Here is a 23,827-nt window from a genome sequence, read left to right as displayed (position 1 = left end):
GATTTATAACACCTTTCAATTGGAAGCTCTGTCATTCAGCCCATTTGGGCATTAAACCACGTTACTGTGAAGCATTTTGTGGTGAAAAATCCTCCTTCCTGTGCAAAGGCTGCTCCCAGCTTCTTCCTGCAGTGCAGTGCGGTGCTTCTTCAGCCTTCAAGGGTTAACATGTGGGAAAATGGGTTGTTATTTCTCCTTTTATATAAAAACTTTGTGTTTGGAGCCCTTGCCAGGAGCAGATGAGACCCAAGAGCAGAGCCTGCCTCCTTCCCAGCCCTAAGGTTGAGCTCCAGCAATAACCTCGGATAGCAGTGACCCAATCATCTGCCGGGCTGGAAGGACTGGGGCGGTCACACGGGGCAGCCTGCGTTCCATCAAGTGACAGCTCCGTGTAATATGCCTGCCTCACGGCAAGGACTCCACCAGCCTCTGGCCCAAAGCATTTCATTATCATTGCTTTTTTCCCAGTCCAGCAAATGCTGAATTGTTGTATCTGAGATGGAAGGGGAAAGCAATGCAGTCTTGGGTAAAACAGGCATGGTCATCATCTGTCTCTTGAGTAAAAGGGGCCATAACTTAAGTGTTTTATGCTCTGCTATCACTTTTTCCTTCTCCTTCCTGTGTATTCAAAGAAAGGAATAATCCCTTTTTTCCAGGGGACCCTCAGTGAAGAATTTGGTTAGCAGGAGATGTTGCTGATTCTTGGCTGAAAAGAAGTGTAATGAATGGACTGACAAAACTAACATGAACTTGTAAAAGTCTCCATTGTCTTTTTTTGCATTTGACAAAGGAAAAGCTTAAGAGAGCAAATACTGAGAGATTGCACATGAATAAACATGCTACTTGATGCTCGTTGCTGCTCATCAGAGTTAAGTTTAGAATAACAAGGAGGATGAAAGCCCTGGGTTAAATAAGTTCAGCCTGATTTCTCGTAAGCCAGTATCCCATTGAAGCAAGCATTATTTGCTGCTATAGATGGTCGCTTCTATGGAGAAAATGAGTCTGAACAGGGCTGGAGACTCATTGCAGCCTTCTCACCCACTCCCAGAAGGTCTCCCCAGGTCAGGGCTGTGACTGGCAGTGAAAAAGCCACATGGAAAGCTGGGTTTTGCCACTGTTTCCACTCCATTTGTTTTGTGGACAAATAAATTGAGGGCTGGAGTCTTCACGGCTGTCAGAGTGCCACCTTTGAAGGTCTTCTCGCAGAGAAATAGCAAAGTCAACCACATCTCCAAACTGGTCCTAATTGTTACAGGAAGGCTTTCTGAGCAGTTCCAAGACCATCTTTTTCCACTGAGCTTGTATTACAAAATATTTCTGGAATTAGATGGAGCAAGAGAAATAATTTTTTTTTTTGTTTTGTTTTCTTTGTCTTTCACTGCTTGTACTTTATGTCAAGACGACTTTGAAACAAACCTGACCCTGTCCTCTGTGTTGAGCTGCCTGTCTTGCTCTGTGAACTGTGACATGCTCAAGCGCTCAGCTCTAAATCAGGGCTGGCAGACCTCCGATTAGCATGCTGGTGTTTGTAACCTCTAGCACTTTGTATCCCCCCTTTCCTGCAGGATCTCCTGCCCTCACTGGCACTGGAACTGTTGCTGTCACAGTGGATGATGTCAATGACAATGTCCCCACGTTTGCCTTTAACGTGTATTTTGCCACTGTTCCGGAGGATGCTCCCACGGGGACAGATATTTTGCTCGTAAACTCCTCAGATGCTGATGCTTCTACAAATGCTGTTATTAGGTAGGTCGATTACTGTTGCTCCGTGGAATACTGCCTCATATCTTGCCTGAAGTTTTCTTTTTCCCCAGTGTCCATCACCAACGTGCCTTAAAGCTGTAAGACAAAATAGAACAGCTTTATGTGTGTAACTAAATTACTTGGGCAAATCTGTCTTTTTGTTGTTCATAGGCTTTTAGAGTTATATTAAGGACAAATAGAGTTGTGGAGTTACTTTATTTTTTTACTGAGTGAAAAGGAAGCCAGTTTAACTTGCACCTGCACCCACTACCTGCCATGTTACTGCATTCACACCTTTTCATGAAGTGAACAATTTTCACTGCAAGCCAGCATGTTCCTGTAGTAAATTTTTGGTCAGTTAATGTCTTCAGTTTAACATGAAAATCACACAAAGATAGGCATAAAGTTTGTCATTCAGAAAACCAGTAAAGAGTTAGAATTTGGCATTTTTGCACTAAATGCCAAAGGGTTTTCAGGGCTCAGTTGATGGAACTTCACTGGTCACTGGGCTGAACACTGGCCATTCCCAGTTCCACAGACAAGAGTAATGAAGATGCTGAGTGGCAGTGACAAGCTGAAGATTATCCACTGAGGACAGATACATTGTGAATGGAATGCAAAGCAAATTTTCTATTAGTTCTTAATCTTACCACATTTAACTACTGTGGCTGCAAACATCACTGTTTCCAAACTCACAAAGCAGGATATAAAAGTAGCTTCTTTATTTACCTTTTGTTAGTACCTCAGTTCCTTCTTCAAAGAGCACAGGAATACCTCTGTGTCACTTTTTTTTAAAGGAAGTAAAATAAAACAGAACTATGTTATGGCAAAGCAATGTCTATAAAATACTGAAATATTTTCTTTCCAACTAGCTACAAGCCAAAAATAGAAGCTTGACGTTTAGACATCTTTAGATATTTGAAAATCATCCACAATTTAAATTTATTAAATTGTGAAACAATGAAGCTTTTAATTCTATTCACTCTTAGTCTAAAAAACTATTTCTGGCACAAGCTCCTTTAGAAAAAAAGAATTTCATGCAAATCATGAATGACTGTAATGATTACGTCCCATAATCAGAAATTATCAGAGTGCTCTTGGATTTCTTTAGTGTGGTTAAATTGCTTTAATATCTCTGCTATTAGTCTTTTGTCATTCACTCAGTACCTCATCATAGAATTAGTTGATAATTTTTTTTTCCCTTCATAAGTAGCTATTAAAAATTGTTTTCAGGTTTTGTTTTACACTCTTTAGGCTCAGGAACAGACTTTGTTTTTCTTGGACAGAACTTGTCCAGATTCAGCATTTAAAGTAGATCTTAAAATATGACTGGTATTACAAAACCGGTGAAAGCCAGAAGGACCAGAACATGCAAGGTCGTCTTGTCAGAGGTGTTGAGCACTCAGAACTTCTTTTCAGTCTTGTTAAAGTCTGTTTCAAAATTAAACCTTTGGTTTCCAAAAGGGATATTTAAAATCCTTGGCTAACATTTTCACTTAAAGTCAAAAAATGTGCTGTGTTTTGAAAGAAGTTAATCTTCTGGAAAACTGTCACCTGTCCATATGTGCCAACTCTTCTTCTCTTGTTTCTGGTGATAACCTGTGAAGTCATTAAAGGAGGGCGATGGGGTTGTAAATGGCAAGGCACACTTGAGCAGTCTTATGTCTAAATATAGCAGACATAAGAGTCAAAAGGCCAGATTTTAAGTGTTTGGATCAAATTCCTTTTATGCCACTTGTCACCATTAGAGTTTCAAGGGGTTTTTGGTTTTTGTTTTGTTTAGGTTTTTTGTGTTTATTCTGGATTTTTTGCAGTTATGTTGAGACACATTTACATTGTCCAGTTGGTTTACATGCAGATATAATTCAAATAATCTTATGACAAATACAATATGTCTTTATTATTTCCTTTAAAAAAAAAAATCATGGTATCTTGCCAGTGCTAACATTTGAGCTACTACATTAATGTGGAAACACAGAAGAGAAAGTTTCTGTCTCTGCAACACCTCATGCAGGGTTAAATCACTGCAAAGCACGGATGAAATGTGCCTGTGCTGCTGCCGTTTAGGCAGATTTAAGTGGTGCTTTAGGCTTTGTGCACATTCTTTCTATTCTAGATGCACATTGCTATGGCTGGAGAATAACTGCATATGGCCCTCACATTATATCGTAATTAAGCAATTAAAGTGTACTCATGGCATTGTGTAGAGATTAATGACTGAGCAGGAGAAGTTGCCACAGCTTATTACACAGGCTGGCTCTCAATCCTGTTGGTGCAGCTTCTGGGCTGTGTTATTATTGCTGTCATAACCTGCTCTGGTCTTAAAGAGGTGAAGATAGGAATATTAATCTCTTTCATTAAAGGCACTTTCTTCTGAATCTTTCACAGAATTACCTAAAAAAGCTGCTACTGTGCTCTACCAGAGGAGCAATGCTAACCACAGCTGTGTTGGGTTATAATATTGAACATGAGAATTGTTCATTTTAGCCAGTTTTTGTTTCCATTGTTTTCTCAAAAATCCATTATACAAATTATTTAAAAAGGTAATATTAACCAAGTACCTTTAAAAATCAACCTTTGAGATTCATTCTGTGTGAACACAAGCTGGATAAGCATTCCAAGAGAAGGGACAAACTCGGTGTGGTAAGGAGCCAGAGGTAGCCCGTACGACATGCTGCAGTGAGCAGAGTCAGTTCTTATCAAATCACACAGGGATGTGTGCGCACACATACACCCACCAAGAGTCAAACTCTGGTGCCAATTAGTCTCTGTTACCAGAGCTCTCTGGTTATTAATTTGCTATGAATTACTGTAAATTAACATTGAAATCTTGAATAGCAAAACTTAGCATCAGGAAACAATATGGATATTAAATCCTCATTTCATTTTGTAAAACTGTCGTCCTTTTGTTTCAGAAAACAGTACTTTTTCTAGTTATATTCTGCAGATTCAGTTAAGAGGTACATCAGCCTTTTGGAGTAACACTTAATGCGGGGAAATTAATGCCCAGGGAAATCAGCCCTAGAGGATGCCTCCAGTAGGCAGTTTTAAGAGTATGTCTGATGGTATCTTCAAATATCCAAAGGCTCAGTCAGCTACTCATGTATTAGAAATCTATGTGTGTTAAACAACTATGCCTGGAAATATCGTTTATGTCGTTTATGACAGGCTTTGAAATACGAAAAACAGTGGGGACAGGTGGAAAGTCAGAAAAAAATCTGACTGTATTGATACCCATCAGCATGGTGGTCTGAAGAGTATAGAAAATGGTTATTATCTTAAGGCAGCAGGCTGCCTTTTGAAATACTAATCCAGTTTTTCTTCCATGGTTTTCCTTTCAAACAGCTACAGGCTTACGGGCGGCAATTCGCAATTCACCATCAACCCTTCTACGGGACAGATCATCACCAGTGCGCTCCTCGATCGAGAGGCGAGGGAGAACTACACCCTGGTGGTGGTGGCGAGCGACGGGGGCTTCCCCAGGGCTCTCTCCAGTTCCACCAGCGTGCTCGTGTCTGTGGCCGACGTGAACGACAACCCACCCAAATTCCAGCACCACCCCTACGTCACCCACGTCCCATCGCCCGCTGCTTCAGGTAACCTGGTCACGGGTAGTGCTTGGCATAAAAGCGCTTCCATAAACAGAGAATCACGGAATGGTTTGGATTGGAAGGGACCTTAAAGATCATCTAGCACCAACCCACCTGCCATGGGACATCTTCCACTAAATTAGATTGCTCTAAGTCCCATCTCAACTTGGCCTGTAACACATCCAGGGATGGGTCATCCACAGCTTCTCCGGGCAACATCTTAATGAAATGCAAATCTGTGCCACCAGAAATGTTTGAGATGTTCCTCTGCAGCTGTTCTCCTGGTATTATCTTTGTGTTCCATGGGAATGAGGAAAAACAAACCTGAATTTACCATCCACAATTTAGCAGGCTTTTTCTACTCTGTTCCTCCCATCCAAATTCAATTACGTTCCTGTAGTTACGTAAAGTAGACATACTGTAAATGAGCACCCACTCAAAAACGTGATTAATTTGCCAGGGTTAGGAAGACAATGGCCTGGTTTTATTTCTGAAAGTCTCCTCTGAGCAATTCTTAAAGAGGATTTTGACAACCTCTTCCAAAAATTCAGTATCTGTGTCAGATGTTAAATATGTTGCCTTTCCTTGAGCCAAGTGGTGAAGTAAAATAAAATAAAAGTAAATCCAAGGAGCAATCTTCCTTTTGTGGAGCCTACACCCAAATTAAAGTTACTTCACTCAACACAGGAGTTAATTTCTGATTCAGTTCATGTTTCATGTTTTCACATGCATACACATACATGGATATGTGATGCCTACAGAGAGGATTCCATGACAAATGGTTTACAAAACAAGTTTTCTTCTAACAGAAAAAAAGGCTTATTCCCATGCCTTGGATTTTGTCTCTAAATTTTAAACAACTGCAAATACTTCTCCTTTTCATGGAAGAATAGATTTGTTTACAATTCTTCCCTGTTTCCAGAACAACATTATGAAATTGTTTTATTATTGCCTTGGTGAAACTTCGTGTAATCTGACTAGGGCACAGTGACTTTGTCTGGTTGGTTTTGGGGTGTTCCTTTAAATTCTTTTCACGAGGAGTACACATAGGTTGACCTGATGTTTTCTGGCAATAGCTTTTCGGGTGCTTTCTTGTATAAAATCTTGTACAACTAGAAACCTAAGCTATGTTTACTTTGTTTTTAACCTAGCAAAAACCTAGGGATGCATCCACCTTTTTATTTACAACTTTCTTTTCTTTCTGGTATTTTTTAATGAAGTTTAAAAGGGGAAACTAGTAATAATAATAATATAATTTGAATAAGCGAAGCAAAAAGTCTTCATTTCTTCCTGTCCCATTTCTCACATGGATTTGAATACTGTTCTTGTCTAAATATTCCTGCCCCTGGAGTACAAATCACTGCACATGACAAATAGTGACGTGAAGTATAGTTTTAAGGGATGCTGTCAAAGCCATTCCTGCCTGTAAATGATTTTCCCTTAAGAGGTTGGAAACGGCATGATTTTGTATAAAACTGGGTATTTTCTAAATTTTAGTAACAATAAAACATCAACAGTGTTCTGCAAATTGTTTGAACAGCGTCAAATTTGAAAGACGTGCCGCGCATTAGATCTGTAAAGTCCGGTGAGGAAGAATGCCCTTGGTTCTCCTTGCAGATGGGCAAATACAGAGGTCAATGCAAATGGTGCCCATCAGTCAAGCTTATTGTGAAGCATAAATTCAAAAGACCTGAAAAGTCTGAGTATAATCATGTTATTGTACTAGTGCGCAATAGTTTTGTATTTATATTTTTCCCCTTTCTCAGAGGACTGGTGTGCTTTTAAAAATGCAGTCCTCTTAGTTACTGTCCTTGGAATACTCTTAGAAAACTAGAAGTAAGGGGCTAGTGGGGAGAAAGGAGCAGTACCTGGGGAATAGGAAGAGAAGGGACTGCAAGGGATATGGTGGGTGTGTAGAGTAAATGTCCATGGGGACTGTCTGTTCACTTACATAACCTTAATAGTCCTTGAATTCCAGGGTGGAGTTTTTTCATGGATAAATAAGCTAAGAGTAATTTTAAAAATCAAAATAGCATTCAATCTTAGTGGATTTGTGGCTTTTATACTGTGAATGTTCTAGAAGTAGGCTTCCAAAAGGCTGCAGGTCCAGTTCCCAGTGCAGTTACTGAGATCTGTACGTCCGTCTCTCTGAATGCAGTGTCCTAGTTTCCAACTCCACATAGTTTGGCTGCATGCATGTCTTGTGGACTCGCAAACTCACCTGCCCCTTGCTGAACTCAGCATCTTGTGAAAAAAGCAGTTAATCTCAGGGCAGCGTAAGGAAGAGCATGCTGCTCCAGGATGCGCTTCCGAGTGAAAACCTGGTGTCACGTTTCTCACAGTCAGTGCGTTCATTAAAGGACTGACCTACCTTTGTTCTCCATTTCAGGCTCATTCGTGTTTGCTGTGACCGTCACCGATGCAGATGCTGGCTCCAATGCCGAGCTCCATTATTCCCTCATGGGGAAGAACTCTGAGAAGTTCCACATTGATCCAGCAAGGGGGGCAATCCTGGCTGCAAAACCACTGGTGGGAGAGTCCGAAGTCACCATTTCTGTCCACGTGAGGGATGGCGGCCGGTACCCCAAGACAGACTCTACCACGGTCACCGTGAGGTTTGTGGACAAAGCCGAATTTCCTCGTGTTCAGGCAGATCAGGAGACCTTCACATTTCCTGAAAACCAAGCAGTTGGGACGCTTGTCACCACGGTCTCTGGATCTTCAGCCAGAGGAGGCTCTTTGTCCTACTACATCGCCAGCGGTAACCTGGGCAGCACCTTCCTGGTGGACCAGGTGACAGGACAGCTTTCTGTTGGGCAAGCTTTAGATTTTGAAGCCATCCAGAAATACGTGGTGTGGATTGAGGCCAGAGACATGGGCTTTCCCCCCTTTTCCTCATACAAGAAATTGGAAGTGTCAGTGATTGATGTCAATGATAACGCGCCAGAGTTTGAGCAAGATCCCTTCATTGCAGAAATAGCCGAGAACCTGTCCCCAAGGAAGATACTGACGGTGGCTGCTGTCGACAGAGACAGTGGCCTAAATGGACAGCTAAATTATGAAATAATCGAGGGCAATACTGAAAATAGTTTCAGTATCAATCGAGCCACTGGTGAGATCAGAAGCATCAGGCCCTTGGACAGGGAGAAACTGTCTCAGTACACACTAACCATAAAAGCTTCGGATAAAGGCACTCCGCTCCAGAGCACGACTGTCAAAGTTATCATTAATATTTTAGATGAAAATGACAATGCTCCAAGGTTTTCCCAGATATTCAGTGCTTCTGTGCCTGAAAACGCACCTCTGGGTTTTACAGTAACCCGAGTCACAACGTCAGATGAGGACATCGGGGTGAATGCAGTGAGCAGGTACTCCATAAGGGATACGAGTCTCCCATTTACCATAAATCCCAGCACTGGGGACATCACCATCAGCAGACCACTGAACAGGGAGGACACTGACCGCTACAGAATCAGGGTCTCTGCCCATGACTCTGGGTGGACGGTGAGCACAGATGTCACCATATTTGTCACGGATGTCAATGACAACGCCCCACGATTTATAAAACCGTCCTATTATCTGGAGTGTCCTGAGCTTCCTGGGATTGGGCTAAAGGTTACCCAGGTTTCAGCCACTGATCCAGATGAAGGGTCCAATGGCCAAGTCTTCTACTTCATAAAATCCCAGTCCGAGTTCTTCCGCATTAACGCAACCACGGGGGAGATTTTCAACAAGCAGTATTTAAGGTACCAAAACTCCAGCGGTTCCAGCAATGTCAACATCAACAGGCACAGCTTCGTCGTGACATCATCAGACCGGGGCAGTCCTCCTTTAGTGAGCGAGACCACTGTCACCATAAACATAGTAGACAGCAATGACAATGCACCGCTCTTCCTCGCTCCTAAATATTTCACTCCTGTTACTAAGAACGTGAGGGTTGGCACGAACTTAATTAAAGTCACTGCAGTGGATGACAAGGACTTTGGCTTGAATTCTGAAGTGGAGTACTTCATCTCTGATGAGAGCAAAACTAATAAATTCAGACTGGACAGGAGTACAGGCTGGATTTCTGTGTCGTCTTCACTAATGGCTGATTTGAACAAAAACCTCCTGTTTAAAGTGAAAGCCAAGGACAAGGGTAATCCCCCACTCTCATCTGAGGTAGCTGTTGAAATTGTAGTGACAGAAGAAAATTACCATACACCTGAGTTTTCCCAAAGCCGTATGAGTGTTACTATCCCGGAGAGTCATTCTGTTGGAACAGTGATCAGAACGGTGTCAGCACGAGACAGAGATGCTGCTATGAACGGATTGATCAGATACAATATTTCCTCTGGAAATGAAGCTGGAATCTTTGCTATTAATACAACCACTGGTACACTGACGCTAGCCAAACCACTTGATTTTGAGTTACACCAAAAGCACGAGCTGGTTGTTACTGCCACAGATGGAGGATGGGTGTCCAGAACAGGCTACTGCAGTGTCACTGTTAATGTCATTGATGTCAATGATAACTCGCCCACGTTCAGCCCTGAGGACTACTTTCCCACCGTGTTAGAAAACGCCCCCAGTGGGACAACTGTTATTTGTTTAAACGCCACTGATGCTGACTCCGGATCTAACGCTGTGATTGCATATGCCATTCAGTCCTCAGACAGCGACCTCTTTGTCATTGATCCCAACACGGGAACCATCACCACCCAGGGATTTTTAGATTACGAAACAAAGCAGAGTTACCATTTAACAGTAAAGGCTTTTAATGTTCCAGATGAAGAGAGGTGCAGCTTTGCTACTGTCAACATCCAGTTAGAAGGGACAAATGAATATGTGCCCCGTTTTGTGTCCAAGCTTTATTATTTCGAGGTTTCAGAGGCAGCCTCCAAAGGTACTGTTGTAGGTGAAGTTTTTGCAAGTGATCGTGATATGGGAATTGATGGAGAAGTCCACTACCTCATCTTCGGCAACAGCAGAAAGAAGGGCTTCCAGGTAGATGAGAAAAGTGGCCAGATCTATGTTTCAGGACCTCTTGACAGAGAAAAAGAAGAACGAATCTCTTTGAAAGTCCTTGCAAAAAATTTGGGGAGTATTCGTGGTGCAGATATAGATGAAGTAACTGTTAATATCACAATCCTGGATGCCAACGACCCTCCTGTTTTTACCTTGGGAACCTACAATATACAAATTAGCGAGGGTGTTCCTCCAGGCACCCACGTCACATTCGTCAGTGCCTTTGATTCAGATTCTGTCCCCAGCTGGAGCAGGTTTTCCTATTTCATCGGGTCTGGCAATGAGAACAGCGCCTTTTCCATCAACCCACAGACGGGACAGGTGACGGTCACTGCAGAGCTGGATCGAGAAATGCTGCCTGTCTACAACCTGTCTGTGCTGGCCATCGATTCGGGAACACCGTCTGCAACAGGCAGTGCCTCTCTATTAGTAACTTTGGAAGATATTAACGACAATGGCCCTACCTTGTCCACCAGCCAAGGAGAAGTCCAGGAGAATAACCGTGCTGGAACTCTGGTGATGATGCTTCAGTCGTCAGATCCTGATCTCCCTCCCAACCAAGGTCCTTTCACATATTACTTGCTCAGCACTGGCCCTGCCACCAGCTACTTCAGCCTCAGCACCGCTGGTGTCCTGACAACGACGAGGGAGATTGACAGGGAGCAAATCAGTGATTTCTACCTCTCAGTGATTACGAGAGACTCTGGCATTCCTCAGATGTCTTCCACAGGAACTGTGCACATCAAGGTAATAGACCAAAACGACAACCCATCTCAGCCCAGAACAGTGGAAATCTTTGTTCATTATTATGGCAACCTCTTCCCAGGTGGAATTTTGGGCAATGTAAAGCCACAGGATCCAGATGTGCTAGACAGCTTCCAATGCTCCCTCACCTCAGGAGTCACCAGCCTCTTCAGCATTCCTGGGGGCACCTGTGAGCTGCACTCGCAGGCGAGGTCCACAGATGGCACGTTTGACCTGGCTGTCCTCAGCAATGATGGGCTACACGGCGCTGTCACCAGCAGCGTCCGGATTTTCTTCACGGGCTTCAGCAACACCACCATCGACAACAGCATCCTCCTTCGCCTGAGCACCCACAGCGTGCGCGACTTCCTCACCAACCACTACCTGCACTTCCTGCGCATCGCCAGCTCCCAGCTGACGGGGCTGGGCACGGCCATCCAGCTCTACGGGCTGTACGAGGACAGCAACCACACCTTCCTGATGGCGGCCGTCAAGCGCGGCAACAACCAGTACGTGAACCCCAGCGGCGTGGCCACCTTCTTCGAGAGCATCAAGGACGTTCTCTTCCGCCAGAGTGGGGTGCGGGTCGAGGCTGTGGACCATGACTGGTGCCTGCAGAGCCCCTGCCAGAACGGAGGGAGCTGCCTGAGGAGGCTGGCGGTGAGCCCGGCCCTGAGGACCCACGAGAGCGTCCCTGTCATCATCGTGGCCAACGAGCCCCTGCGGCCCTTCGTGTGCAGGTGCCTGCCAGGGTACGATGGGAGCCTGTGCGAGACCGACATCGACGAGTGCCTCCCATCCCCCTGCCACAACGACGGCACTTGCCACAACCTGGTGGGGGGCTTCTCCTGCAGCTGCCCGGAGGGTTTCACTGGCATGGCTTGTGAGAGGGACATCAACGAGTGCCTTTCCAACCCCTGCAAAAATGGTGCTGCCTGCCAGAACTTCCCAGGAAGCTTCAACTGCGTTTGTAAAACCGGGTACACAGGTACGCTTTTACTCCTCTATACCTTACAGTCCAGGAAAGATGGCGAGAGTGTGGAGATGTGCCTTCTTAGCCCAAACTTGTCTGAATGCAAGCATCCCCAGTAGATGAAGATGTCATGCAAAATGAGGTATTCATAGTGTGAAAACTCAGAAGATCAGGTGCCCTCAATATTATTTTATTTTAGGTCTGTCCCCAGGCAAATCTCACTTACCTGATTTGCATTAGAACAGAAAGATTTTTATAAGAGCTATTTAAATTTATTAAATGTGTAGAAACGATTCCAATGCTCAAGTATGATTTTTCTGTACATGTTATTGTTATGCATATTGTGGGAGCATTTCAAGTCTGCTAGAAGTGTGCCAAGCAAGAAAATCAGCCTCTGCCCCAAATTACTTGCAGGACAGAAAACAGATGAAGGATATGGGAAAAAGCAGAATTCAGGCAAAATGGCCAACCTCTCTGTTCTGTTCTGTATTTTGTCCCTTTGTCATTTATTTTTTTTCATTAAGCACAGAAATGTCTGCAGCATTCCTACCCCTTCTGAGTATTTTTTCTCTAATATTTATTACACATTCAAACACAGCAGCATTGCAACCCTACAAAAGCAGGCTGGTCTTTGCTTCTGCCATGAGTAGGATATTTAAGGAAGGTCTGAACAATTTTAACCAGTGCTTATAGCCACCTTTTATAGAAATCAGAAAAAAAAAATCCAACCTGAGGAGATTAGGTAGGGCTTTCATTGCCTTTTCTAAGGAGTATTTCTGTATTGCCTATGCCCCAGGGCAGCCTAGCTCAGCACAGCTGTGTCCATTCTGGTGTGGGACTTGCCACCACCACAGCTCACCGGTAACCCATGGAGGGATTGGGGGATCCATTGTTCCTTTGAGTTTTTTTCTTACACCAGATCAGTGCAGGAGAGTATGGAGGAGAAAGTTAATTAATCTCAAAGTAAAGGTTTAACTACTTAAATTTAAATCACAGCTGCAGCAGTGAGTGCATATTCAGTGCAATATCAAGGACCCTGATGAGATCTTTCGCGTGAACCTCACAAATGTGCTCTTGAGCCTCAGGTCAGGAGCAATTGTTGTTAATTGACAAGCAGTTCTAATTAAGTTACCAGTCCAGGATTTTATTTCATGTTGTATTAGCACATCAAATTATTTTGCCAGGAGCATGGCAAAATAATTCTAGGGCACCTATGCCCTGTAACTCTTGCGGTCATTAGCACCAGAGAGTAAATGGGCATATGTTTGCTGTTGCAGTGAAGCAAAACACTTCATTAACTCTAGCAAGCAAACTACAGTGTATGCCTCTAGACTGTAATTTGAAACATTTATGAAACATCCAGTGGATTTCTTCTGGTATTAAAGCTCATACTTTAATGCTCAACCCTTATGTCAGCTAAAAATCGAGCTCTGCATGTGACAAGCTCAAAAAAAAGATGAGTATTTTTACTAAGAGAATGTGATGAGATACTCTTAGAGTTTGAAGTGTTGGATTTCTTTCATGCCATGAATTAAATGTGGCATCTGATAGGAGCTTTCTTAAACTCCTTGTCAACACAAATAACCTTAAAATAGACTGCCACTGAGGCAGACGTTTCTATTTGGAAGTCAGATGTTGTTTAATCAGTTGGCCATTGCAGAATCAAGAGTTATTAAAGTGTCCTGAGATTAATTGATCAAGACAGAAAACAAATGGCACCAGTGTAATTAAAAGACAAAATATCTTTAGAGTTTAATATCAACACAGCTTATTAGATAAGATCACAATTAACACACAGTATATTTAGACGTTTTATGTCTGCAAAAGCATATTTGAAATTCTGCAAATTAAATATTCAATAGGCTCTGCAAACAAATGTCAGTGTACTGATTGTTTGAGAATGCTTGACATAGAGGCTATTATGTCACTATTATACTGCCATCAGAAAGAGAACACAGCTGCCTGGACTCTTAATTTGCATTCATATGTGATCACAGATAGCCACAGTGGATGTAAAAATAAAGTCTCAAACTGTTTCTTCATGAATATAAGCCTTGAGTGCTTCAACAACAACAAAAAAGAGGCATCCAAAATAGTGAATTTCTAATTCAGTTTGCCATATATACATAGCTTTGCTGCTTCTGTTGGAATGAAAATACAGTCTCATAATTGAATTTGCATGCTTGGTAATAAAATAATATTTACATGGTACTGCATGCAAGTAGAAATTAGTGTTTTCTGAGACAGACGCTCTGTTCACTGTAAATTAGAGTACATGAGCTGCAGACCTTTATAATGGTGTACCTGAAAACGGAGTCTTGCTTTTCTTTGATTTATTATGTTTTGTCAGCTGCATTTCACTTCATCATGCTGCAAAAGGTAATGTCATTCTTTTCACTGGATAGGATTATAAAGACTGATTACCTCAGAGCATCATTAGGGTTTAAACAATCTGTTATAATTATATCTCTTAATGATGAACAGGTTTTGTTTTTAAAATAATCACTTTCTGGAGGGAATATGCTTGGTGATTTACAGTAGTTGTCTGCCCTTCCTTTGAACCCTTCATTTCCTGTTTTCCAGGATTCATTAAGATGAAGGAATGTAGGTTTGTGAAGTTGTTTCAAATGCAAGATTAGAATATTAGAACAACCACTTTAAAAGATGGACACAGAGAACCACAAAAAACTAAAACTCTCAAATCAGCTGAAATCTTAACTGAAGAGCATTGAGCTGGTATCTGTTCCTGTTACATTTTTCAATTTAAAAAGTCTGAGGAACTTACATTTTTGCATAAGCCCATGCCTGTGATAGCATCAGCTGGAGGTGATGAATGATAAATGTTGAATGCTGTCTGTTACCAATTATCCAGCATTCTCCTAATTTTCATGGTCTTCAGAAAAAGATCTTTCTGATGCAGAAGTGAATACCTTGCATCTTTCAGAATTTCAGCTGAGAATTGATCTATAAACTCAGCAAACTGCAGTTTTCATCAAGGCCAGCTTGGATGGGATTTTGAGCAACTTGGTCAAGTGAAAGGTGTCCCTGCCCATGGCAGGGGATTGGAACAAGATGGCTTTTAAAGCCCTTTCCAACCCAAACCATTCTATGATTCTATAATTCTGTTATTCTGAACACACTTCTGTTGGTTTCAAGAACTCTTCAGGCAATAGTTAAGCATGAAGAAAATGCTGTTATTCACTGGTTAAAGTAAGTGCAGCTGAAATAAACATCCATATTCTCTTGCCGACTCAGCAAATGTGCCAGCTTTACTGTTAGCTGAGAAAAAGAAGAGTATTTAGTTAGATTGAACTGCAAAAATCTGAGTAAGCCTTATTATCTGCACTTGATTTTTGTGAAAACTAAGCAACATCACTGAGCTATTTTAAGCATGTCTGTCTCACTCTTGCTGTGTGCTCTCCTTCATAAGTCAAAGATCTCTACTACGGACCATAAATTGAAAACAAAGAAAGCAGCAAAATCTCACATAAAAAGTTAGCTCATCCTTCAGTCATGCCCATTAGAGAATAAAACATAAATAAATACCCCCAAAGCATAATTAGATTCAGACACTGGAAAAGTTTCCTGGATTTATGGTGCATCTACAAGTGACGTATTAACCACAGGAATCCTCCAGCGCTCCATTTCCATCCTGCTTGCAGTCACACATGGAGAGCTGCTGCTCACATGGAAGAGCTGCTTGCAAACTGTAGGTTAAACTGAAAAGTAGAAGAGAGGGGGAAAAAAAAGGAGGTTTTCTTCATTAGGTGACTTAAGTTGTGAAACTCTGAAAAAGGTAGCAGAGTTCATAAAGCACAGTCCTGATTTTCTACACTTCTAAGCACCAGTAACCTCTAAGGACTTGCTATTGTGCATTCCTGTCATGGGAGATGTAAAATTAAAAGATATATGTGCCATACAAGAATGGACACCCTCTGTGCAAGCTCATGTTGTACTTTTAACTTATACATATGGGTAAGAAATAAAATAATTCATTATCAGTGCAAAAACAAGCATTAAGGCAGTCTTAGCCCTTGCTTTGTGCATATATCCTGGCTGAGATGAAGTTAGGAGAAGTCTGGAAGACTGTGGCTGGTTTTGTGAGGTTTTTGCATTGAAGCAGGGAGGACAATCGTAACAATACTTTGAAGTTTTTGCTGAGCATAGGCAGTGCAGGCTGACACTGCTGGCAAAAAGAAGACAGGCTCCAAGAGTGAGATGTAGTGGAAGTGTTGCTAAACTCATCAAAGCCAAGCAATGAAAACCTTAGAAATGAGGACCAGTATTTTTGTAGTTAATGTTTCCATACAAAGAAAATTTTAGTTTTGTACAAAGAATCCCTGTGTCCATATTTGGCATCTGTTAAAATCTTCACTTTTTCTCTTGGTTCCCTTCCTTGCTGAAATGAATTACATGATTTCAGTTTGTTCTCTGGCAATGATATGTACCACATGTGACAATGTCTGCTTAGGAAAGGACTGTATGCAGAGTAGCTTGTTCTAGGTCCAGAGGACTGTGGTCTCTCCGAGTCAGGAAGGAGGTTGTAATTGATGAGGAAAAATAAGAAAAATCATATAATGTACAATAGCAGGCTGTGTTCAGCACAACCTGCCTGTACAGGGTCCAGCAAGGGCTATCTGTATCTCCTTTGCACTCATGAGTATATTGCATTCAATAGGGAGGGAAAAAAGATACCTTTTTACAGCTTTTTAGTTCATCGTTGCCTTTAATTTCATGATCTCTCTTTTATAGACCCCAGTTAATAAAATAAATAATAAAATTCAGTTAAATTAAAACAACAGTCCACCAGTACCTATAATCACAATGAGACACTTGAAAAGTAACATTGCTTTCTCTGGGCCACAGATTATGCCTGTGACAGGGCTGGGAGCAGCCCAGCATCCTGTCTTGTGATTCCTCTCTCCATCCCACAGCCAGTCCCTGGCACCCTCTCTCCTGGCCATGTGTTCAGCGTCAGTTCATAACCTCATTACCTGCAACACCAGCCTGACTTTCCTAGTGCCCTGAATAGTCTGACCTGGAAATTGCTTTTGTTCCCTCATCACAGGGAAAACGTGTGACTCCACTGTCAACTACTGTGAGTGCAACCCCTGTTTCAATGGTGGGTCCTGCCAAAGCGGGCTGGAGGGGTATTTCTGCCACTGTCCTTTCGGTGAGTACTCTTCTCCTCCTTTCCTCTTCATCTCCCCTTTCCCTATTCATATTTCTATTTAGTTTTACCTGCATAAATGATTTCTGGTTTGAAAATGATTCAAGGTTTGGAAAAACTGGAGGTTTAATTAACTTATTCTTCTTTAAAAGAAAATTTAAAAAGTGATGTGGTCACTACCAATATTTTATTTGTCATTCCTGGTAGCAGCTCCTTTCTCCCTCACACAAAAACATAACAAGATCCAGCCTAAAAATTAGAAAGAGTCTTTCTAGTGATATAGGTGGATAGATAGATACATGTGGATACAAAAATGCTGTTAGCAAGGAATTTTCCTGCTTCTTTCTAAGGCTCTGAGAGACTTTTCTCTCTCAGGAAGATAGTTGCAAAGTTCTGTAAACTGTGAACACCTGTGACCTTGCAGAGCTTTGTCTATGGTACAGTAGAAAAATATTTTGACAATGGATGTTTTAGGATTTTAGCCAATCAACTCAGAGTTTGGCTGATCCTTTGTCCAATTAGACGATGAAGAAAAAAGTCTATAAAAGAGTTTGTAAAATAATTAAATAGATCAATCTTGCTGCACCATTCCTGCCTGCTGGATCTCTCTCCTCTCCTCCCTACGGCTGCAGGATACAGTAATAGATACGTATAACTAACCAAAAGTAAGAATGGATGCTTGAAATCTTTAGATCCACGACCATTGACTTCCTAAAGAAGAAGCTTAGCTCAACCACAGCTGGATCAGGGCTAAAGTACCTTCACCACCAAGAATATCCAAAGTTCAGTGTGAAGGAAGAGGAATGATGATAACAAAGCTCTCCTGATGAGTAACAGGCCCTTTTAGGAGAGCTGAAGAGTAAGACCATTGTAAATAACATCAGTATTTTACATCAGAGAAGCATATAGTAGTGCCAAAATAGTTTCATAATTTTTAGAATTTAATTATCCCAGATTTGGTTTGTGGAATGAACCCAAAAAAAACATAGAACAACATGGATATTTTAAGGTATCATGACACAATTGCAACAAGATTGATTTTGAATACAGATTAATCCAAAATTGTCATTGCTCATATGGAAAAGTATGAAAGTAAACGTAACAGATTAATAAAGAAACCAGAAATGTACAGAAATCATCTACAATGTTTTAAGGTTGTTGAAAACCCTCTCACAAAAGTATCATTCTCAGTATGCATTTGTAACTAATGCTGAATAAGTTTTTCTATTAACATGTGGAATAATTTCTCTATTCCCTTTTATTTCCTTTACTGTACATTTACTCAGGGTTTATTAATTTCCCTTACAGACATAGTCCATTGTAAATGTAACTAATATTCATAAATAAAATCAGGGTTTTTTCCTTATTGTCACTGCAGTGAAAGAAAAATCAAGGGAAATTATGTGACAGAGATCTGTAAAAAACATGTAGAATGCACCAAAATATTCATATCAGTAAAACCATGAAAAGGCATAATGTTTTAATCATACATGCTTATTTCTTAAGTATGAAAAATGAACCATCCAGTGAGAAACAGTTGAGATAACAGCCACAGAGCGAAAAATAAACTCAACTTGCACATTTATTTCCATAACTGGATTAATAAATGCCTGATGATAATTAACAACCATGTCTTGACAGAGCTGTCAAACTGGCTTGTTTTGGTGTTTTCCAAAGAAGTCATAGAGCTCAATGAAATGTTTTTCAATAGATGTATCTATTTGTAACTTATCCTTTGTAACTTGAATTTTTAACTTTAAATACCATGTACCTCAGCACTTGGCTGTGTGTTTTTAATTTTACACCAGAGGTTCCTTAAGGAGCCTGTGCATCACAGCCATGTCAAGTGCACATCAATACTTTGCTCCTGGGAGAATGCACGATGAGGGAAAAACTCGCCAATCCTAGATTTTGCTTTTCATTTTGCAGGTGTTTTTGGGAATCACTGCGAGCTGAACAGTTATGGATTTGAGGAGCTGTCCTACATGGAGTTCCCCAGTATGGATCCCAACAATAATTACATCTATATAAAGTTTGCCACCATAAAGAGTAACGCCTTGCTGTTGTATAACCACGACAACCAAACCGGAGAGCGGGCAGAATTCCTGGCCCTGGAAATAGCAGAAGGGAGGTTGAGGTTCTCCTACAACCTGGGCAGTGGCACATACAAGCTCACCACAGCCAAGAAGGTGTCTGATGGACAATTCCACACCGTCATTGCCCGCCGGGCTGGAATGGTAAGGAACGCTAAAATGAGCATTTGAGGCAAGTTCAGCCAAATCACTTTGGCTTCCAGGGGAACTCAGAGAAATGTAAATCAGTGACATTGGGTTTGCTAGCAGAAAGTCCAACTTTGGGAAAAACCTCCTTCATTTCTGTCTTATTCCAACTGACTCAAAGCCCTATGGTGGTTTGTTTAGTACGATGATGATAAAGTATAATGAAAAAAACATGTGCAAAATGCCCCCATACTCTCAATGTGAAAAATGAGAGCCAGGAATAATTAATGACATAGATGACTACGCACGGGACTAATTAACTGGTGTAGATTACAGGGATGATTATCAGGGAATGCTAATTAACCACAGTAATTGCAAAATGCCTCAAAATAATTTTTCTCAACATTTGGAGAATAGAAGTGGACAAACTTAAAATTCCAGGCATCCTTGACCTTCTTGAGCTAATTCAGAGATTTTACCAATCTCATCAGACTGGGAGCCTGGTTTTCCTCTGTAGCATACATGTAAAGAGTTAAAAGGTGCTACATTAAGAGAATTTTTTTGAGGAGAAGGAGGGAAGTTAATTCTCTCTTTGTCTCCCAGAATGCATCTGAGGTGAGGAACTCTGCCAAAAACTGGGACAACTGATTACCATATGCCTGGCACTCTGACCCCTCTCCTGCCTTCATTTTTTTCTCCAGTAAATGTTTTCTATTCCTCTTCTCTCATTTTTTAATAATATTTCCAAAGCAGAACATAAACCAAATGCTCTTTGAATCCAAGCCAAGTTTTTTGACTCCACAATGTTTGAGTTAGAAATGAAACCAAATCTATTTGCCATCCATAATCAGTAACTATTGCCCAACAGTTCCCTTCTCAGGCAGAAATGGCCAGCATACTTGGAATTCCATATTCTTCCCATGTTTGAAATTAAAGTAATGGAACAGTAATATGTGGTGGGGTTCCCCATTTGGGTTTGTGTATTTCAAGCTAGAAGCGATGAAAGGAATAAAAGCAATAACTCTTCTACCCAGTGTGTCTCCCCTCTAGTCCTTGAGCCTGGAACTCCAGTTCATAGTGCAAGATCTGATATCTCCATTTGTTCTGCGTGTTGGTCTCTTCTCCCAAGTTAACCAGCAACAGGACAAGAGGAAATGGCCTCAAGTTGCAGCAGGGGAGGTTTAGATTGAGTATTAGGAAAGCTTCCCCAGAAGGGTCGTCAATGCCTGGAACAGGCCACCCAGGGAAATGGTTGAGTCACCATCCCTGGAGGTATTAAAAAGATGTGTAGATGTGGCAGCTGGGGACATGGTTTACTGGTGGCCTTGATAGTGCTTGCGAGTGGTTGGATTCTTAGAGATCTTTTCCATCATAAAGGATTCTATGGTTCTGTGAAATTCCCTCTTCAGCTGGATTTCCAAATCCAATTTGTGTGTGTTTGTAGGACTTACATATCCAAATAAGATGAAAGGTAATTGTGATGTTGAGCAATGACTTTGATTTAATGTTACTTGATATCAGATATCAATTTGCATCTTGCAAATTTAATAATGTACATCACAGCTTCTTAAGCCCAAAGGTGCACCTTAATTTTGAGATATACCAGGTTCCCATTTTAGTAACTAAAGTAGAATGTTACTTCTATAAATAAGATTTAAATGGCTAAGTATAGGGGCACACAGTAAAAGTTACAACAAATAAATGAAGTACACTGAAGAAAAAAAAAACAGGGAAAGAAAATGTTTTACTTGTCAGTGTGCCAGAGGACTATAGAAGAAGAGAGAACGTAAAAAGGGCTATTTATAGAAAATTTCAGCTATGAATGCTTCAGGCTGAAAGTAAACATTTAAGACAACCTATACCTTTATGTGAATTTTTTTTGCTTGTTTTGTTTTTAATGTTTAAACCTTTTCAGTAATGTTTACAAACAGTATGTGAAGAGAATTGCCTTTGTCTTAGATATTTCTGCTACAGGAAAAATGTTTCCCAGGTGTCCAAAACTGTATAAAATAGGCCCCCTTCAGGATTCCAAATCTGTCATTTCCTACAGCACAGTGGGATTTTATCGGAAACTGGTAAAATCATTAAGTTGTCACTCCTGAGCTATTGCAGAGTGACAGGATAGAAAGGCTCATAATGTGGCAAGGTAACTGTAGAGTAATGCTTAAGTAACAAGCAGGAACATTTGACTAACATTAGAAAATAGATTGTATGAACTCTGGTCCAAGTAAAATATATTCTCAAATATCCAGCCCTTCAGCTGGGGTTGGAGCTTGGCTTGCAGAGCACATAGCAATGTAAGTTAGGGAGATTATGCTGATTGAGCTAAGAACAAAAAACTCATTTCAGTTTTTGTTGTTGATGTTCTGAAGGAAAATATGTATGCATGTGGTGGCATACAGAGCAGCCAGCTTATTATTCTTCCTCTGAATTGTTTCATTTACACAGGGCTATAATCTGCCTTGGAACTGCAGACTGACATTTCTTGGGAGAAGCACTTTGCTCATTTGTATGGAAAGAAATTCAAGATAAGCTCTCATTAAAAATAGCAAATTGAAAAATTTAATCGTACTGAAGGGCATGATTTAGGACTAAGAACTCTGAATTTATTTGGTCAATACAGTGTGTCAGCTTGCAGCATGTATTTGGAAATAGCATGGACAATCTGTGGGGAGTTCAACAGGCTGTTGTTAGCAAACTTATTTGCAGGCAGTAGAAAAAACCTCTGCAGAGTAATGATGTACTGATAGCCAGTGCTGCTTGCTCAGCTCCCATAGAGTAATCTAAATCAAAATATAAACCCAGGCACTTTTAAAGGTGGCGTTTGATTTAAATTTGCTGTAAAACTGTACCACACATCTAGCTGAAACATGAGGAGATGCACATTGTGGAGATTATGTTTATTTTTCTGAAAATTTGTTTTAAAGAATAACTAACCTTCAGGGTTGGTTGGTTTTTTTTTTCTTTCAGCGCATCTGTTATTAATAAATCACTGTGGGGACAATTCTTTGCTAAATAAGGAATAAAATAAAAACTTCTTTTTAAATCAGCAGGAGTTATTTCATGATTTTAGGGACAACTTTGGTTAGACTTTTATACATTACACATAGAAGTGCCATGAGTAGCTTTAGTGTAAATAAGTTGGATGGGTAGTCACAGAATCACAGAATGGTTTGGGTTGGAAGGAACCTGAAAGATCATCTGGTTCCAGCCCCCCTGCTGTGGGCAGGAACACCTTCCACTAGACCAGGTTGAGGCAACCTCGTTGTCTGGGACTTGATGGCTTGGGGATAAAAATAATAATAGTAATAATAAAGAGTAAGACAGCTGTAAGTACTGATAATGCCTGGCACTTCTCTAAACATCAGCTCAGTCACACTCTCGGTGTCCAGATGCTTGTCCATTATCAAAGTTGAGATCCCTCATGACCTCTTAGTCAAGGGGTTACTTTAAGCAGGTCCATTTGGTTACTTTTTGAGTTTTATTAAGTGGTTGGATATTATTTATTACTAGTAATCTCAGTGTTCCTACTCCCAGGATTATTATTTTTTAACTAGTAATCTAACTGTTTGTACTCCCAGCTTTTGTAACATGCTTCTTATCAAGCTCACTATGTTTAATGTCATGGTCAAGGCCGTGAAAGAACACCCTTTGTGATTGGAGGGAGCAGGTTTTTGCTCAGATTATCTGAACCATATCAGGAATAGGATACAGTACAAGCCAAAATAACTGCACTTTCAAGGAGTAAAGCAAACAAATATGAAAGAAATCCTCCCCAAATGTGAAAAACTGGTGTTTAACTGCTTCTGTGTATGAAGCAGACAGTTGGCTCCACACCTGTTCTTACCCATACCTTGGTGGTGTCCTCGCTGTGTTGGTGGAGTATGGAGTTGAGCAGTGGCTCTGAAGCACCCTGCAATCCTGAGTGACATCATAATATACAAGTACTCCCTTCTAGACAAGTCCTTGATATGATACACTTAAGCATAGCTAGTTCATGTGGCTGGGGACTAAAGCCTTGTAACATTCAGCATATTTGTGTGCATGCCTTTTGCAGGCAGCATCCCTGACGGTGGATTCCTGCTCTGAGGATCAGGAGCCAGGCTACTGCACTGTTAGCAACGTTGCTGTTTCAACTGACTGGTAAATATTTCTTCATTTTTGTGGGGTTAGTTTGGGGTTTGGGTGGGATTTTTTTGGAGTCAAATTAAAAGTAAAATTAAAAAGAAATCTCCCTGTAAAGCCAGAGAAAGTTGGAGTAATGATAAGGCTCCCAAGAGTCAGTTTCTTCCATCTTTGCGGAAGCAAACTGGGTTTTATACGTGTGCTGCTACTTGTTAGGTCAGGCTGCATTTCTGCATGGAACTGGATCATAACAAGG

The 23,827-nt window shown here is 41.1% G+C and overlaps 1 protein-coding gene across 1 annotated transcript in view; it reads left to right on the top strand.

The window, feature by feature from the left end:
- The window catches only part of FAT4 (FAT atypical cadherin 4), a 126,432-nt gene that overhangs the window by 86,151 nt on the left and 16,454 nt on the right, over nucleotides 1–23,827 (top strand). Inside the window, exons 7-12 of the mRNA XM_042048511.1 lie at nucleotides 1,566–1,746; nucleotides 5,089–5,339; nucleotides 7,723–12,072; nucleotides 17,126–17,230; nucleotides 19,157–19,464; nucleotides 23,504–23,589. Of these exons, the coding sequence (XP_041904445.1) occupies nucleotides 1,566–1,746; nucleotides 5,089–5,339; nucleotides 7,723–12,072; nucleotides 17,126–17,230; nucleotides 19,157–19,464; nucleotides 23,504–23,589 (5,281 nt within the window). The remainder of the gene's footprint in view (nucleotides 1–1,565; nucleotides 1,747–5,088; nucleotides 5,340–7,722; nucleotides 12,073–17,125; nucleotides 17,231–19,156; nucleotides 19,465–23,503; nucleotides 23,590–23,827) is intronic.

Source organism: Corvus kubaryi, unplaced genomic scaffold, assembly GCF_017639235.1.
Source record: "Corvus kubaryi isolate FWS band 111438036 unplaced genomic scaffold, C.kubaryi_AGA036_p1.0 67, whole genome shotgun sequence".
In the NCBI taxonomy this organism is placed as follows: domain Eukaryota; kingdom Metazoa; phylum Chordata; class Aves; order Passeriformes; family Corvidae; genus Corvus; species Corvus kubaryi.
The sequence above is the reverse complement of the archived record's forward strand: the minus strand, read 5'-3'. Positions and strand labels throughout refer to the sequence as shown.